Source organism: Dromiciops gliroides, chromosome 2 (assembly GCF_019393635.1).
Source record: "Dromiciops gliroides isolate mDroGli1 chromosome 2, mDroGli1.pri, whole genome shotgun sequence".
In the NCBI taxonomy this organism is placed as follows: Eukaryota; Metazoa; Chordata; class Mammalia; order Microbiotheria; family Microbiotheriidae; genus Dromiciops; species Dromiciops gliroides.
In genome coordinates this window covers 427,276,493-427,295,276 of record NC_057862.1, presented here as the reverse complement: position 1 = coordinate 427,295,276, position 18,784 = coordinate 427,276,493, and the positions used below count along the sequence as shown (strand labels likewise).

At 39.6% G+C, this 18,784-nt stretch overlaps 1 protein-coding gene across 1 annotated transcript in view; it reads right to left on the bottom strand.

Annotated features, from left to right (window-relative positions):
- Positions 1-18,784, bottom strand: part of ADAMTS13 (ADAM metallopeptidase with thrombospondin type 1 motif 13) — a 71,059-nt gene that overhangs the window by 20,560 nt on the left and 31,715 nt on the right. Inside the window, exons 15-21 of the mRNA XM_043985097.1 lie at positions 18,111-18,259; positions 17,142-17,262; positions 16,888-16,968; positions 15,009-15,190; positions 3,963-4,098; positions 3,687-3,816; positions 1,905-2,084 (exon numbers count right to left, since the gene is read on the bottom strand). Of these exons, the coding sequence (XP_043841032.1) occupies positions 1,905-2,084; positions 3,687-3,816; positions 3,963-4,098; positions 15,009-15,190; positions 16,888-16,968; positions 17,142-17,262; positions 18,111-18,259 (979 nt within the window). The remainder of the gene's footprint in view (positions 1-1,904; positions 2,085-3,686; positions 3,817-3,962; positions 4,099-15,008; positions 15,191-16,887; positions 16,969-17,141; positions 17,263-18,110; positions 18,260-18,784) is intronic.

Sequence of the window (18,784 nt, the reverse complement as noted above, 5' to 3'; positions counted from 1 at the left end):
GCTGCCCCTTATTATCCTTATTTTACAGATGACAAAACTGAAGCTGACTTGCCCAGGGTCACACAGCTAGGAAGTATCTGAGACAGGATTCAAACTCAGGTCTTGCTGTCCATTACAGGTTGCTTCCCACTCTGTCACCTAGAGGTGGCATGGAAGGTGAAAAGGCTCCATTCTACAAGTTCTATCTAAGGGCAGCATGGAGAGGGAATCCCAAAGAACCATGGGGGTATCAGGCAAGGGTGATTCTGTGGAAAACCCCTGAGGAAAAGGACTGTTTTGTTCTGATCTTTTTATCTCCTACACCTAAGAGTACCTTTCAAATAACTTGTATTTAATTAACATTCATGAATTAAACTGAAAGTGGACTAGGTGGGGTAATTTGAAAGACAGTCTCACTCCTCTTCCATAGGAAGTGCTACAAGGACATACCTGTCTCTGATATTTCTTTCCCCACTGTCCTGTTACTGAATGACCTTCCTTTCCCACCCAGATCACTATTAGTGTCTCTCATAGAATAGGCAATAGAGGCAGGGGGCAATGACTCCAGATGACAATTGTTCAAATGAACATAAGCTGCCCAAGAATGTCTTACTAGGGAAGAAGGGTGGAAGTTGAACAGGTTAGCTGGCTGACAGATACCCTGAGGAAATTATACAGGATTAGGAAGTTTTGTTTGACAAAGGAAGGTAAGGGAAGAGGAAAGAAAGACAGCAGAAAAGAGCCCTCAAAAATGATTGGCATAGGATGGAGGGAAACACAGTTAACAATAGTAACTGTGAAAAAAAATTTGAAGCAGAGGCAAGAGCAATGTAAGATAATGATAAAGATGACGATGACGATGACTATAAGTGATAAGCAGGATGCTGTCAGAAAAATCTGGAAAGACTTACATGAGCTGATGCAATGTGAAATATACTGTATACAAAATAACAACAATATTGTGAGATGATCTGCTGTGAATGACTTAGTTATTTTCAGCAATAAAGTGATCCAAGACAACTCTGAAGGACTTATGAAAAATGCAATCTATCTACAGAGAAAGAACTGATGATATCTGAATACAGATTGAAGCATAATTTTTTTGTTAGTTCCTTTTTCTAAAGTTTTTTTTGTCTGTTTTCTTTCACAACCTAACTAATGTGGAAATGTTTTGCATGACTACACATGTATAACTTATATTGAATTGCTTGAGTTCTTAAGGGGTGGGGGAGGGAGGGAGGAAGAAAATTCGCAACACAAAGTTTTAAAAATCGATGTTAAAATTTGTTTTTACATGTAATTTGGGGAAAATAAAAGTCTTTTTCTTCTTTTTACTTTTTGTTTTGTGGGGCAATGAGGGCTAAATGACTTGCCCAGGGTCACACAGCTAGTAAGTGTCAAGTGTCTGAGGCCGGATTTGAACTCAACTCCTCCTGAATCCAGGGCTGGTGCTTTATCCACTGCACTACCTAGCTGCCTCCCCCCACCTCCCAAAAAATAAAATTTTAAATTTAAAAAAAGAATGATTGGCAGTACTCTGGGTACTTGGTTTGGAGGTAAGAGGCCTGGGCTTATAGAATACCTCTGGTGGGCTCCTGAGGCTTGAGAGGATGTCAAAGATGGCAAAAGAAGAATGAGGCACTGAGAGGCGAAAAGGCTCCAAGTCTGAGCCAGTCTGGGGAGTCTTTTTTTTTTTTTTTTTTTGACGGGGCAATGAAGGTTAAGTGACTTGCCCAGGGTCACACAGCTAGTAAGTGTCAAGTGTCTGAGACTGGATTTGAACTCAAGTTCTCCTGAATCCAGGGCTGGTACTTTATGGGAAGTCTCTTAAGACAAACTTTATCCATGTCACAATTCTTCCCACATCTGGTAACTACCTGGTACCATACCAGGTGATTACCATTACCTGGTCATGGCCCCATTACCTGGTAAGGCAGAGTTGGGGGTTGCAGGTCTCTGTAGCATTGGGCTGGAGAGAAGCTTTGCAGTAGGATTCTGGTAGCATCAGGGTAAGATTGCCTTCTACTTTCACACAGCTTACTGTCCGTTCTCTCACTCCTCCACCACAGGTTGTGCTACAAGGACCAAAGTCTCCTGCTACCCAGCTAAGAAATGTGAGAAAATTATTAATAATAGGGGTTGCCAAGAGAGCCTGGCCTGACCTTTCTTAAGGTCAGCCCAGAGTCAGGAAGTTACCTCACTCAAAACCACACCTACCTGAAAGCCTTGCTCGGCCTGAGGATCTGCTCTCTGAACTCTGACCTCAGCACATTCTACTCATGGACCACCCTCAAGTCCAGTGAACCAATGAATTTGAGTGACGATAGCCAATTGACTTTGAACAATGTATATGTGTGGGCTCTACTCCTACCCTCAGGAAGCTTGCATAGACACTCGCTCTCTTTCACTCGGGAGCTTGGTAAGATCAGGCAGCCCATTTTTTCAGCAGTATAATGATCCAAGGCAATGCCAAAAGACTCGTGGTGGAATATGCTCTCCACCTTCAGAAAAGGAACTATGGAATCTGAATGCATATTAAAGCATACTATTTTCGCTTTTGTTGTTGTTTATTCTTGGTTTTTTCCTTTTGTACTAATTCTTCTCTTACAACATGACTAATGTGGAAATATGTTTAACACAATTGTAATGTATTACCTCTAACAGGTTGCTTGCTGGTTTCAGGAGGGGGAGGAAGAAGAGGATGGCAGAAAAAAAATGGAACTCTAAGTCTTACAAAAATGAATGTTGAAAAATGTCTTTACATGTAATTGGAAAAAAAAAAAAGACCAGGCAGCCCATTAGGGTTCCCCATTTTCTTTCTTCTCTCTCTTCTATTTCCTAGGTAGGCTTTCCTATCTTTCAGAGCCACATGTGCTCTCTTTACTAATACTTAGTATACTTTAATAAATGCTTAATACCCCAAAACAGGGGTTTATCTTCTAATTTCTAAGTACCAAATATATGATAAACCCCAGCTAATTTCCCTACACTTGGGACAGAAATAAGGCAATCACATATAGTTTTACTCGCCACAGGAAGGAGGATGAGAACCAGTTAGGCTTTTCCCTGACTTGCAAGGATTCCTTGGGCCAGGCTGGCTGGGACAGACTCCCACATAGTTCTATTGCTATCAATCAATCAATCAATCAACACTAAACTGGGTAAAATGAGCCCAGGCTAGGCCTGGGATCTAAGTCACTCTCAACTTGGGAAAAAGATGGTTCTGACCCTTTCGTCTAGCTGCAGGGCCACTGCCTTAAGGAGTGACAAAATCAGGACAATTGCCTCAGGATCCACACTTTGAAAGTTCCAGTCCTGCTATGCATAGGGAGAGACTCAAGGAGCTAGGCAGCAAAAAGGAGACTGAGGCTAAAACAGATTGAGAATCCTATATACACGATCAATGCATTAGCTCTCTCCCAACCAAAGCTTTTCCTTTGTGATGTCTTTTGCCCTACAAGCCTGCCCCTGATCTCTCCAGCATAAATACCTGGGGGAGGAGGGAAGAAATACTCAGTATAATCAGCCCTCGCCCATGCCCTTAGGCATGGCCCCCATCAGCCTATATAGTTGAGTACTAATATAGGAACATAAGTGCATGGATGAGAATGAAATTGGAAGGTAAGAACTAAGTAGCCAGTTAGTCCCCAAATAACTATCTTCTGCCAAGAGAATTATGAGACCAAAACCTTATCAACAGCACTCACTGTGGGGGGCACGGCCCAGGGACACAGAATTCCTGCCATGACAGGGGCTTCATAGTCCCTTCACAGTAGATATCATCGATCCAGTTGTTCTGAGCTTGGTCAAAGCAGCTGTAACTCACTTGACGTAACCCTGAGAAGGAAAACAACACAAGAAAAGTGCTAGGCTGTCCTTCTGTCTGAGGTTTTAAGTTGAGATCCATCTAGACCCTCAGGGGAAGAAGTAGTCATTCCTTTCTGCTGGTGAAGGAAGAAAAATACTAGACTCCCAAGCCTCACCTTCCCCACAGCTTACTGAACAGGCTCCAGATACCGCTGCCCACACCCAGGCCTGCTGTTGCTTAGGCTTGAAGTAGCTGAAAGTGATCTCAGGGCTGGTGAGGTTTCCATATTCATCGCCATACTTCCTGTAAACCTGCATCAGAATAAGAGAAAAGTCTAAGAAAAACTGAGAGTCCAGGGTGATGGAGAATGAATCATTCAGGCCCTACTTCCTCTTTTTAAATGAAATATTTTATTGATGTCATTTGTTTTCATGTTACTGTCATCTCTAAATATAGATTCCCTTCTCCTATACAAAGAGCCACTAAATTTGTTATGTAATAAAAATAGAGCAGAATTTTATAAAAGAAGAGAAAAATGCAATTTAGCAAAACTAACAAATACATCAACCAAATCTGAAAGTATAAATAAGGGTCCCCATCCATAGTTCTCTGACTCTGTAAAGAAGAGAGGAAGCAGCGGCCCTGGATTCAGGAGGACCTGAGTTCAAATCTGGCCTCAGACACTTAACACTTACTAGCTGTGTGACCCTGGGCAAGTCACTTAACCCCAATTGCCTCACCCCCCAAAAATAAATAAATAAATAAATAAAAGAAGAAGAGAAGGCAAATTTTCATTCTTCTTCTCTAGGGTCAAGTTTGATCATTATAATCATATGATATCTAGTCTTTTTGTTCTTGCCATATATCACTGTAGTCATTGGGCACATTATGTTCCTGATTCTGCAGCAGTTCATGAATCTTTCCATGCTTCTTTGAATTTTTCATGTTTACCATTTCTAATGACATAGTCATAGTCTATTACATTCACATAATACAGTTTGTTTAGCTCTTCACCAATAGAGACATGTATCCTGTTTTCAGCTCTTTGCTGCCATAAAAACATATTGATGTGATATATATATAAAATCTATAAGGATATATATATGCATGCATGCATGCATGCATGTATGCCTTTTCTTTCTGTCATTGATCTTGTTAGGATCTATACCACCAATGGGATGGCTAGGTCAAAGGGTCTCATTTCCTCTATGAAGCCTTCCCAGCTACTTCAACTGGGAATCACCTTTTTCCTTTTTTCAACTCTTAACACTTTTGCAGTCTATAGCATATAAAGCTACCATTTTCAACCATATGCTGTCTTACATTGTTCTTTAATTATTTCATGTATGTAAGTTTTGTTTCTGCAGTTAGACTGCAACTTCCCTGAGGATAGACTCTAAATCATATACTTCTATGCATTCCAAGAATCATAGACTTATTAGAGTTAAATCATAGTAGTGGGAGACCTCAACTTTCCCCTCTCAGAATAAGATAAATTTAACCACAAAATAAATAAGAAAGAAACTAAGAAAATGAATAAAATTTTAGAAAAATTAGATATGATAGCCCTTTGGAGGAAATTGAATGGGAATGGAAAGGAGTATACTTTTTTCTTAGCTATACATGAAACCTTCACAAAAATTGACCATTTATTAGGACATAAAAACCTCAGAAACAAATGCAGAAACACAGAAGCATTCAATGAACCATTTTCAGATTATAATACTATAATGCTAGGTGGCGCAGTGGATAGAGCACCGGCCCTGGAGTCAGGAGGACCTGAGTTCAAATCTGGCCTCAGACACTTAACACTTACTAGCTGTGTGACCCTGGGCAAGTCACTTAACCCCAATTGCCTCACCAAAAAAAAAAAAAAATTACGTTCAATAATGGGACTTGGAAGCATAGATTACAAATTAATTGGAAAGTAAATAATTTAATCCTAAAAATGAGTCATCAAAGAACAAATCATAGAAACCATCATAATTTCATTAAAGAGAATGACAACAATGAGACAACATAGCAAAATTTGTGTGATATAGCCAAAGCAGTGCTTAGGGGTAAATTTATATCTCTAAACATGTACATCAATAAAAGTGAGAAAGAGCAGATCAATGAATTGGGTGTGCAATTTTAAAAACTAGAAAAAGAACAAATTTAAAATTCCCAATTAAACACCAGAATAAAAATTCCAAAAATCAAAGGAGATATTAATAAAATTGAAAATGAAAAACTGATCTAATAAATAAAACTAGGAGCTGGTTTTATGAAAAACAATAAAGATAAGCTATTAATTTGATTTAAAAAATTTTAAAAACCAAATTACCAGTATCAATGAAGATGAAATTAAAGCTATTACTAGGAGCTATTTTGCCCAATTATATTCCAATAAAACTGACAATCTAGGGGCGGCTAGGTGGCGCAGTGGATAGAGCACCAGCCCTGGAGTCAGGAGTAGCTGAGTTCAAATTCGGCCTCAGACACTTAACACTTACTAGCTGTGTGACCCTGGGCAAGTCACTTAACCCCAATTGCCTCACTAAAAACAAACAAACAAGAAAAAACAAACAAAAAAACCCTGACAATCTAAGTGAAATGAATGTATATTTGCAAAAACATTAATTTCCCAGATTAACAGAAGAGGAAATAGAATACTTAAATTATCACATCTTTGAAAAAGATATTGAACAAGCCACAAGTGAGCTCCCTAAGAAAAAAAATCCCAAGAACCAGATGGATTTACAAGTGAATTCTGCCAAGCATTTAAAAAACAATTAATTCTAATACTATATAAACTATTTGAAAAAATAAGTAAAAGAATTCTACCAAATTTGTTCTGTGACACAAATATGATCTTGATACCTTAACCAGGGAGAGCCAAAAAGAGAAAGAAAATTGTAGACCAATTTCTCTAATGAATATTTCTGCAATAATTTAAAATAAAATACTAGCAGGAAGAATACAGAAATATATCAAAAGGATAATATACCAAGTGGAATTTATATCAGGAATGCAGGGTTGGTTCAATATTAGAAAAACTGTAAGCATAACTGATCATATCAATAACTAAAACAACAAAAATAATATAATTATCTCAATAGATGTAGAAAACACTTTTGACAAAATACAACATCCATTCCTATTAAAAACACTAGAAAGCATAGGAATAGATGGAGCTGTTCTTAAAGTGATACGTAGTATCTACTTGAAATCATCAGCAAGCATTATTACAAAGGTAAACCAGAAGCCTTCCCAATAAGAATGGGGGGGGGGTCGTGGATTTCCATTATCTCTGCTATTATTGTACTAGAAATATTAGTTATAGCAATAAAACAAGAAAAAGAAATAAGAATAGGCAATGAATAAACAAAACTATCATTCTTTGCAGATGATATGATTAGAGAACCCTAGAGAATCACCTAAAAACTAGTTGAAACAATTGGCAACTTTAGCAAAGTTTCAGGATATAAAATAAATCCACACAAATAATTTGCATTTCTATATATTACCAATAAAGTCCAACAGGAAGAGATGGAAAGAGAAATTCCATTTAAAAGAAATAGAGATAAGATAAAATACTTGGGAGTATTACTGCCAATACAAACCCAGGAACTAAATGAACACAATTACAATACACTTTTCACATAAAGACAGTTCTAAAAAACTGAAGAAATATTAACTACTCATGAGTAGGCTGAGCCAATATAATAAAAATGATGATTCTACCTAAATTCATTTACTTATTCAGTGTTGTACCAGTCAAACTACTAAATAATTATTTTATGGATCTAGAAAAAGTCATAGGGGGCAGCTAGGTGGCACAGTGGATAGAGCACCAGCCCTGGAGTCAGGAGTACCTGAGTTCAAATCTGGCCTCAGACACTTAATACTTATTAGCTGTGTGACCCTGGGCAAGTCACTTAATCCCAATTGCCTCACTAAAAAAAAAAAAAAAGTCATAACAAAAATCATCTGGTGGAACAAAACCTCAGTAATATCAAGGGAATAAATGAAAAAAGTGAAGTAACATGACTAATGTGGACATGTTTTTATATGATTGTACAACCTATATAATTGTATAACCTATATAAAATTATGTGCCATCTTAGGGAAGAGTGAGGGGAAGGAGGGAGGAAGAAAAATTTGGAACTCAAAATCTTTTTTTTGTTTGTTTGTTCTTTGTTTTTTGCAGGGCAATGAGAGTTAAGTCACTTGCCTGGGGTCACATAGCTAGTCAAAATTTCATAAAAATTGAATGTTTAAAATTGTCTTTATATGTGATTGGAAAAAATAAAATACTATTTATATTTTTTTAAAAAGTATGAAGGAAGGCAGCCTACTAATACCAGATTTCAAACTTTATTACAAAGCAGTAAGTATCAAAACAATCTGGTACTGACTAAGAAATAAAGTAGTGATAAGTAGAATAGATTAGGTACACAATACACAGCAGTAAATTACTATAGTAATCTAGTATTTGATAAACTCAAAGGTCCAAGATTCAGGGGCAAGAACTCACCATTTGAAAAAAAAAGTTTTCTGGGAAAACTAGAAAGCAGTTTGGCAGAAACTGGCCATAGACCAGCCATATACCAAGAGAAGATCAAAATGGGTACATAATTTACACATAAAGGGTAATATCATAAGCAAATTAAGAGAGCATGGAAAATGTTACCTGTGAGAGCTATCAGGGAAGAGTTTATGACCAAAGAAGAGATAGAGAGGATCATGGGAAATGTAAAGAATCATTTTGATTATATGTAATTAAAAATATTTTGCACAAACAAAACCAATGCAATCAAAATTAGAAGGAAAGCAGAAAAGTGGAAAAACATTTTTACAAGTTTCTCTGATAAAAGTCTTGTTTCTCAAATATATAGGACTCATTTCCCAATTGACAAATGGTCAAAGGATATGAACAGGCAGTTTTCAGAAGAAGAAATCAAAGCTATATACAGTCATATGAAGAAATTCTCTAAATCACTATTGATGAAAGAAATGTAAATTAAAACAACTCTGAGGTACCACTTCACACCTATCAGATTGGTTAATATGACAGAAAAAGATAATGACACATGCTGAAGGGAATGTGGAAAAATAATGACACTAATGTACAGTTACTGAAGTTGTAAACTGGTCCAACCATTCTGGAGAAAAATTTGGAGCTATGCCCAAAGGGATATAAAACTGCATACCCTTTAACCCAGCAATACCTCTTCTAGGATTGTATCCCAAAGAGATAAGAGAAAAAGGAAAAGGACCTATGTGTACTCTAAGGAATTAATTGTGATTTGAGGTTTTCATAACACTATCTTTGCTTTATTATGATCAGACTGAAAGAAAAGCCTAAGAGAGGGTGGGTGTGTACTTTGGGAGATAATTGAAAAAATAAGAAGAGCTCTGACCACAGGGAACATTTATTGAAACATTGTTTCAAAAGCCTTCCCAGAATAGCTTTCCCACTCCCATGTGGGTCTGACAAGATTATAATGGGGATAGACCCTGTGGGTGTGCTGAGCCAATGGGAGACTCAGCAGGGCTAAGAATGGCCCCTCCCCCTTCCAGTGGGGGAGAAGGTTTAGAGACAGTTAAAAAGTCAGTTAAGGCTCAGTTGAGAGGAGTTGGGGGTTGGTGTTAGAGGGGTTGGAAGAAAAAGTTAGTTAGGGAGGATTTTGAGGTAAATGGGGAAGAAAGGCAGACATTTTAGAGGAGCTGTGGGTGTTTGACCTTTGGACCAAAACAGAATTGCCTAGAGCTACAGATTTTGGGTGTGGTGAGTGAGTTGTTGTTCTTTAGGCTGAGCTAGCTTTTTTTGAACTAGCTGGGCTGGAGGCAGGTTCAGGTGCCTGGGTGTTTGGTTTGTTTTTTTTTTTACTCCAGAGATTTATACATTATTTCTAGTTCTATTAATCCTACTTGTGTGATTCAGATAGTGTTTTAAACTTGTTCCCATTAATAAACCTGTTTTGTTTTTGAAAGAGGCTGTTTCTTTTCTTCAGTATTGAGGCGAGTTACCCAATTAACTCTTTCCATACTAAATTTGGCCCTTACAGTGCAAAAATATTTATATCAGATCTTTTAGTGGTGGAAAAGAATTGGAAATTGAGGGGATGCCCATCAATTGGGGAGCAGCTGAATAAGTTCTGATATATGATTATGATGGAATACTATTGTACTATGAGAAATGACAAGCCAGGTGCTTTCGGAACCTGGAAAACAAACATAAATTGATGCAGAGTGAAGTGAGCAGAAGTATGAGATCACTGTATACAGTAATAGCAATAGATGATCAACTATGAGAGACTTTGCTACTCTTATCAGTAAAATGATTCAAAACAATTCCAACATGATGAAAAACGCTAATCACCTCTAAAAAGAGAACTGATAAACTCTGCATGTATTGAAATTTAATTTTTAAATTTTCTTTATTTTTCTTGCTTTTTTGAGATATGGCCAATATGGAAATATGTTTTGTATGATTTCACAATTTCACATGTATAATTGATGTCTCAATGGCTGAAGGTATGGAGAGAATTTGGAACTCAAAATTTAAAAAATAATGTTCAAAAGAAATAAATAATAAAAAGTTTAGAATTTTTTAAAAAGAATCAGACTAACAAGAAGATTCAGGACACTGTGATAGGTTATGGAGATATAAAAATAATGAGCACAAGTAGAATATAAGTTCTATGATTGGAAGTAGAGTGTGGAGATATAACATGTGCAAAGATAAGATAAGTGTGTGTGTGGGGGGGTGGCAAGCCAAGATGGTGGAGGAAAGGCCATAACTTTCTCAGCTTTCAACACCATCCGTCCACATACCTTCAAAAAAAAATTGCCACTAGACAATTCATTGAGCAGCAGAACCCACAAAAGAACAGAGTGAGATAGTTTTCCAGTCAGAGATGGTAGGGAAGGTCAGCTACACCAGGGTGAGAGAGGAGCGCAGCATGCAGTGCAGATGCAGCCCCAGGAAGGCCGCACCTCCACAGCCTCAGAATCATCAGCGTCAGGGGCTACTTTTCATACTTGGCTCACAGACCAGTGAGGGGGTCCAATAGTTGGCTGGGGGGAAATAGTAGGGGTCTCTGCTGCAGCAGAGGCAAGAGTGCTGCTGTGTTGCTCAGGAAGTGGACTTGAGTGGCAGCACCACAGTTGGGGAGGAGCACAGGCATGCCATGCTTGCAACTACAGAGAATCAGATTTCAATCAGATTTCTGCTTCCAGGTTAAAGAGCAAGCAGGCCCATGGTTACTTACAGGCCAGACAGGCTGAGAATGAGCTTCTCCTTAAATCATACCACTTGGGACCCCCTGAAGCTTGGGACATTGCCCTGGAAGCAGTGCCCCACTTGAAAGAATCCAACAATCACCTACTGAAAGAGATCCCAAAAGGAAAACTTCCAGGAATATTATAGCCAAATTCCAGAAATCCCAGGTCAAGAAGAAAATATTGCAAATATCCAGAAAGAAACAATTCAAGTACTGTGGAGTCACAGTCAGGATAACACAAGATATGGAAGCTTCTACATTAAAGGATCAGAGGGCATGGAATATGATATTCTGGAGGGCAAAGGAACTGGGATTACAACCAAGAATCACCTACCCAGTAAACCTGAGTATAATTGTTCGGGGTAAAAATGAGACTTCAATGAAAAAGAGGACTTTCAGGCATTTGTAATGAAAAGACCTGAACTGAATTGAAAATTTGACTTTTAAATGCAAGACCCTAGAGAGGCAAAAAAAGGTAAACAGGAAAAAAAATCATGAGGGATGTTAAAAGGCTAAACTCTTTATATCCCCACATGGGAAGATGATACTTATAACTCACAAGAACTTTCTCAGTATTGGGGCAGTTGAAAGGAATGTACTTAGATAGAGGGCACAGGTGTGAACTGAATATGAAGGGATGATATCTGTAAAGCATTTATTTTTTGTTTATCCTTTTTTTTTTGTGGGGCAGTCAGGGTGGGGTGGCTTATGTCTGGGGCCAGATAAGGGCCTCCTGGGTCCAGGGCTGGTGCTTTGCCCATTGTGTCACCTAGCTGACCCATGATGACATCTTTAAAATAAATTTAAGGGGTAAGAGGAATGCACTGGGAGAAAGGGAAAGGGAAAGGTAGAATGAGGTAAAGTAGCTCACATAAAAGAAACGAGAAAAAGCTTATGGAGTGGAGGGGAAGGTGGAGAATGAGTGGGGGAGTGAGTGAGCCTAACTCTCATCAGAATTGGCTCAAAGAGGGAATAACATACACACCCAAGGGGCAGCTAGGTGGCACAGTGGATCGAGCACTGGCTCTGGAGCCAGGAGGACCTGAGTGCAAATCCAGCCTCAGACACTTAACACTGACTAGCTGTATGACCCTTGGCAAGTCACTTAACCCCAATTGCCTTACCAACCCCCCCCCCCACACACACACACTCAAGTGGGTATAGTAATATACCTTGCACTGTGGGAAAGTGGGAGAGGAAGGAGATGAGGAGGTAAAGGTGAAGGAAGGGAGGGCAAATTGGGGGAGGGGGAGGTAAAAAGCAAAACACTTTTGAGGAGGGATAAGGTAAAAGAAGATAGAAAATAGAGTCAATATCAAGGGGAAGGAATAGGAGGAAGGGTAATACAGTTAGCAATAGTAACTGTGAAAGAAATGATGAGCAGGATACTATCAGAAAGACTTAGGAAAAATGCAAACCATCAACAAAGAACTGATAGTATCTCATTACAGATTGAAGTATAATTTTATTTGTTAGTTCCTCTTTCTACAGTTATTTTGTCTGTTTTCTTTCACAACCTGACTAATGTGAAGATGTTTTGCTTGACTGCACATGTATGACTTTTATTGAATTGCTTGATTCTTAGGAGGGGGAGGGAGGGAGGAAGGAAGAAAATTTGGAATGAAAAGTTTAAAAAATCAATGTGAAAAAAATTATTTTTTTACCTGTAACATGGGGGGAAATTCTAAATAAATAAATTTAAAACAAACAAACAAAAAAAGTAGGTACAAGGATAAGAGGACACAAGTATAAATGTCAAATATAATTTGAAGAAGAAAACATGAATGGGGACCAGGGGAATAGAGATGGGGATCTGAAAGAGTTTCAAGCAGGCTCGCAGGTTTAGAACTGGAAGGATCTTAGAGGCCATCATATCCAATTCCCTCATTTTACATATGAGAATACTGAAGTCCAGGGATGTTAAAAGATTTGCCTCTTTATAGGTGGTAAGTGGCAGAGCAGGGGTTCAAACCTAAATCTAGCTCTCTTTCTACTGCTCCACACCGAGGTGGTCCCTGAGCTTAGCACTGAAGAGGGTGGAGATTCTAAAAGGTAGAAATGAGACATGCAGAGAGCAAGGAAATGAACCGCTAAATTTGAAGAACAGCTAATAAGTCAGTTTGGCTGGAATGTAGAATGTTTGATGGTAAAGAACTATGAAATATGTGGGGGAAAGTACATTGAGGACAGATTGCAGAGAGTTTTAAATGTCAAGACTGAAGAGTTTGCATTTTATTTTAGTGGTAGTAAGGAGCCACTGAAGATTTTTGACCAGGGGAGTGATGCACCTTAGAAAGACTATTCTGGTAGGTTGTAGAGGGTAAACTGGAGAAGGAAGGGACTGAAAACAGGGTACTAAGGCTGAGACTATTGCAGTGATTTAGGCTAGAGGTTATACAGGTCTGAACCAAAGTAGTGAATAATGTGAAAAGTGAAAGGAAGCTGAACAAAGAGAATTATTGTGGAAATTGAATCAGTAGGACTTGGCAATTCAATACATATGGATGATGAGTGAGACAGAAAAGTCAAGGATAACACCAAGGTTATACACCTGGGTGATTGGAAGGATAGTATTCTTCAACAAAAATAGGGAAGGTTGGAGAAGGAGCAGGCTTAGAGGGGAAATAAAATGAGCTTCATTTGGGCATGTTAAATTTGAGATGTCTATTGGGACACCCAAGTAGAGATGTTCAATGGGCAACTATTGATTTAAGATTAGTTCAGGAGAGACATTTGGGCTGGATCTGGTAATTATTATGTAGAGATGACCTGGATCCATAGGAACTGATTATATTACCAACAGAGAAGGTAAGGAGAAAAGAGAAAGCTTCTCTTAGCACTTTGGAGAATGTGGTTACTTACAGCTAAATGAAGACCTACAGGAGGAAATGGAGAAAGGGAAGGGTGGAAAGAGGAAGGAAGAAAGAAGGGAAGGAAAAAAGGGAGGAAGAAAGAAAGAAAGGGAGGAAGGATGGAAGGAAAGGAGAGAGAAAGGAAGGGAGGAAGGATGGAAGGAAAGGAGAGAGAAAGGAAAGGAGGAAGGGAGGGAAAGAAAGGAAGAGAGAAAGAGAAAAGAAAGGGAGGGAGAGGAAGGAAGAAAGATTTTTCTCTTCTAGTTATAATAACTGACAGTAGGAGGTGCCCTTTACCTTTGCTTTCCCATAAGTCACCACCTCTCCCAACCACCTCCAGCTCCTTAAGGTGGCCAGTCTCCTTCCTCCATGGCTTTTAGCACCCTTTGGATAATCTGGTGGCTATAGTCCTTTGGGTGAGATAGAAAACCATGAAGTCTTGCAAAGAACTAATAAATGTTTTTTTCCATTCATTTATTCATAATTATTTCTTATTAAAGGCATATTACCATTTTAACATGCAGAATTCTAACCTATCTATAACTTAGGAGCCCAACAAGAGGCCTCAAGTACATAGAGGTTAATTGACCTGTCAAGAGTCAACTAGTTAGTAAAAGTGTCAAAGGTGAGATTGACTTGTGAAGATCACACAGCCAGTGAGAATGTTAGAGGTAGGATTTGAATCCCAGTCTCCTGGACTCAGTACTCAATCCACTATGCTGTGCAGCCTCCCTGCTATCATCTTAGGATTCAGTGAGTATGTGACTGTTATCTCTCAGTTCTATTTCTCTCCCTTCCACTGATCTGCCTCATTTGTCATTGCTTCAGGTTCCTATCTCTAGGGAGGTGGGGATAGAGAACAGTCCCTTTATGAATCCAAGTCACTTTTCTTTGCACCTCAGCACTGTGCTATATCCAAGAGAAGTCTCAGGTGACTTCTATTAAAAATTATTTTCCTAAAAATACACTATTAATTTTATTTCTCTGAGACACGTGAGTCCCCATGTCTGGTTCAGAATAGCAACTGGGAGGGAGAGTCAAAGGCCAGACTTTGACCAATTTATTACTACTGCTGTTACCCACTGCTTCCATCATCACCTGTATTTCGATGTCCTCTTGGGTTGGTCCTTTGATGCAGATCTCCTCCAGGTGGGGCATCTTTTCCTTGGTGAGGAACACCTTGTACTCAATCTGGCTATCTTCCAGGACTGAGGGGTAGGTGGTGTTTATGGAGATGCTTCTCTTCCCAGACACCACATACTGTCCTCTCACCTTCACAGCTGTGGTCCAGAACAGTGTTAATATTAAGGGAAGCAGGCTAGCCATCTATTTCCACTTTTTGTCCACAGTCAGGGATTGATGCTGAAACCTCTGTACATCCAGGAAAGAGCCTTAGCCGGAGAGGCTTAGTGAATAGGGTGGGAGATGTGAGTAGGACCAACAGAAGCAAAAAGGGAAAGATAACAAAGGAAAAATTACAAGTGGGATATCTTCTCAAATGGCTGGCCACTACAGCTGAGAGTCACATCAGCTGGGTTTTTTTTTTTTCTGTGAATCACACAGGCAGCATGACATAATGGAAAAGACAATAGATTTGTGGTCAGACAACCTTGAGTTAGAATTCTGTCACTGCCACTTATTGCCTTTCTGACCGTGAGAAAACCACTTATTAACCACTCTGGACCTCAGTTTGTTCATCTGCAAAATGATGGGCAGCTTCAAAGAAATCATGGAAGGGGGAAAGGGACCCACATGTACAAAAATATTTATAGCTGCTCTTTACGTGGTAGCAAGGAATTGGAAGTTGAGGGGGTGCCCATCAATTGGGGAATGGCTGGACAAGTTGTGGTATATGAATACAATGGAATACTATTGTGCTGTAAGAAATGATGAGCAGGAAGAGTTCAGAGAAACCTGGAGGGTCTTACGTGAGCTGATGATGAGTGAGATGAGCAGAACCAGAAGAACATTGTACACAGTATCATCAACATTGAGTGTTGACCTACTGTGATGGACTATATTCTTCTCACCAATGCAATGGTACAGAAGAGTTCCAGGGAACTCATGATAGAAGAGGATCTCCAAATCCAAGAAAAAAAAAGAAAGAAAGAACTGTGGAGTATAGATGCTGATTGAACCATATTATTTCTTTTGTTTTGGGTGCTGTTGGTTTTTTTTTCTTTCTATTTTGAGGTTTTGCATCACTGCTCTGATTCTTTCTCTTGTAACAGGATTAATGCAGAAATAGGATTAATGTTATTATGTGTATATATATGTGTGTGTATATATATATATATATATGTATATGTATGGAGATATATAGATATAACCTATATCAGATTACCTGCTGTCTAGGGGAGGGGGGAGGGAGGGGTGGGAGGGAGAAAAATCTGAAATTGTAAAGCATGTATAAACAAAAGTTGAGAACTATCTTTACATGTAATGGAAAAAATAAAATACCTCATACATTAAAAAAAACCAAATGTTGAAAACTATCTTTACGTGTAACTGGAAAATAATAAAATACTTTTGTGATTTAAAAAAAAATGATGGGCAGCTGTACCTATAATCCTTTGCAAATGGAAATATAAAAAAAAAAGTGGAAGTATTTTCACTGCAATGTGAATTGTGTCAGTGGTTGGCATGTAGTAAAGACTTCATAACTGCTTTTTCATTCATTCAGTGCTAATAAATAGTGCTAACTTCACTGGGTTTTATAAATATTCTAAGGTCAATTGTGGGCAAGACCCAGAATTATGGTGTTGTCAGGAAGTCTGAGCATTCACTGCCTTTCCTCCTCCATCTTCCCCAATTTCTCTTTAATCTGAGATAAATCGCTCATGGATAAAGGAACAAGTATTCAGGTTGTACCCTCTCCAATGGAAAATCCTGTAATAGAAGCAGGAGAGCAGTGGAAGACACTGGTAGGGACCCAGTGAAGTGGATTTGGTGTTGTCTTTTCTTCTTGCCTACTTACCCAAGTGTGTGAAGAGAGGTTTCTGGTTGGTGATATGTACAGTGGTGAAATTAGGAGGAATTGTCAGGAATGTGATGTACTCTAGGAGGAAATTCAAACAGGAGGTGAGTCATGCCCCTTGATCAGAGCCCTACAGAATTAGTCTGAGTTGCCCTGTGTTTTCTCATCAGTGCTAGTGAAAAAAACAAAACAAAAACAACAAACTTCTGTTAAAGAAAAGCACCATCCACAAGCTGGTAAGGGGTCTGCTGTACCTTGGGCCCTCCCTCCAGTGTAAGAACCGCTCACTCTGCTGCATGTGGTGTTGTCTCCTCCACAGACCTGACAAACATCCTTCACATGTCCAGAGTCCATTCTGCCATCACATCCAAATGCCTGATCAAAATGGAAGGCAAAAGATTAGATTCTGGGGTACAAACAAGACTAGGTCCTGGCCTTCCCCTCTTTCCTCTTCCCAGGGCCATCTCAGACCCATCTAGGCTGGTGGGGGAGGGGAAGATTTACCAACCCTGGGGGCAACCTGCCACCTTTCATTTACCTTTCATCCTGGCTGCTTAACTGCTCACAGGATTTAGATGATATGGCAGTAAACAACTTTATTCCTTTCTATGAGATGGAGGACAACCAGGCCTTACCATCTGCCCTGCCACTGAATCCTCCTGACTTTACCATTTTTCCTATCTCTACAACCTGCAGTCTCCTGCACTGTCATCAATCTACTTATATAGGCCAGGGACCCCATTGCTTTATTCATAGGACCTCTGGGTCTTTCCACTTGACTTGAAGCTGATGTCTCTTTATATGCTATCTCCCCCAATTAGAGTGTAAGGTCCTTGAGAGCAAGGACTGCCTCATTTTTCTATTAGTATCCCCATTTATATATACCTACATACACAAAGCAGCTGGGACAAGTGTCCAAATGGTGTGATTTCAGGGGAGAGCAAAGGGGATGATTCCAAAGACAAATTTTACCTACTTCAAGAGTGTACCTTGGGTTTGTGGAAAACAGTCAATAAACATTTTATTAAGTGCCTACTATGCATCAGTCATTGTGCTAAGCACTGGGGATACAAAAAGAGGCAAAAAATCAGTCCCTGCCCTCAAGGAGATTACAATCTAAAAGGGGAAGCTAGAACCCCTTCAAGTTTCAGTTTGATTTTCCTAGACACACACACACACACACACACACACACACACACACACACAGAAATGACCTTACATACCCTGCATCTGCCCATCACACAGAGGCTCATGGTCCCCTCTGCCTGGTGGTCTGTAGGCACACATCGAGTACCATCCAGGAAACTTTCCCCACGGCTCACCATGAAATTCTTTCCAGCTGCCCAGCACATGTGCTTACACAGATCATTTCCTGGGAAGGCAGAGATGTGAAGGAACTTCATGTTATACTACCTGATGCCTAAGAGGAAGAAGAAGGAGTGGAGGGAGCAGTGATAGCCTGGGAAGACAGGTTAGGGTCCTACAGAGCCTTCATCAACTGGCCTCAGAAGTAGGTCTAGGTGGAGCCAAGATGGTGGGGGAAAGGAAGTAACTTTTCTGGAGCTCTCCATAACATGCACCCACAAACCTCCAAATAATGCCATAAGACAATTCCTGGAACAGCAGAACCCACAAAAAAACAGAGCAAGATCATTTTCCAGCCAAAGACAGCTTGAAGGGGTAGCAGGGAAGGTCTGTTGTACCAGGGTGAGAGGGGAGCTCAGCATGCCAAACAGATCCAGCCCCAGGCAAGCAATGCCTCCAGAGCCTTGGAATCATCAGTGTCAGCACCTACTTCTGGAACTCAGCTCACAAACCAGTGAGGGGGTCCAGTCATTGGCCAGGGGGAGATAGCAGGGGTCTCTGCTGGAGCTTAGGCAGAGCACTGTTGGGTTGG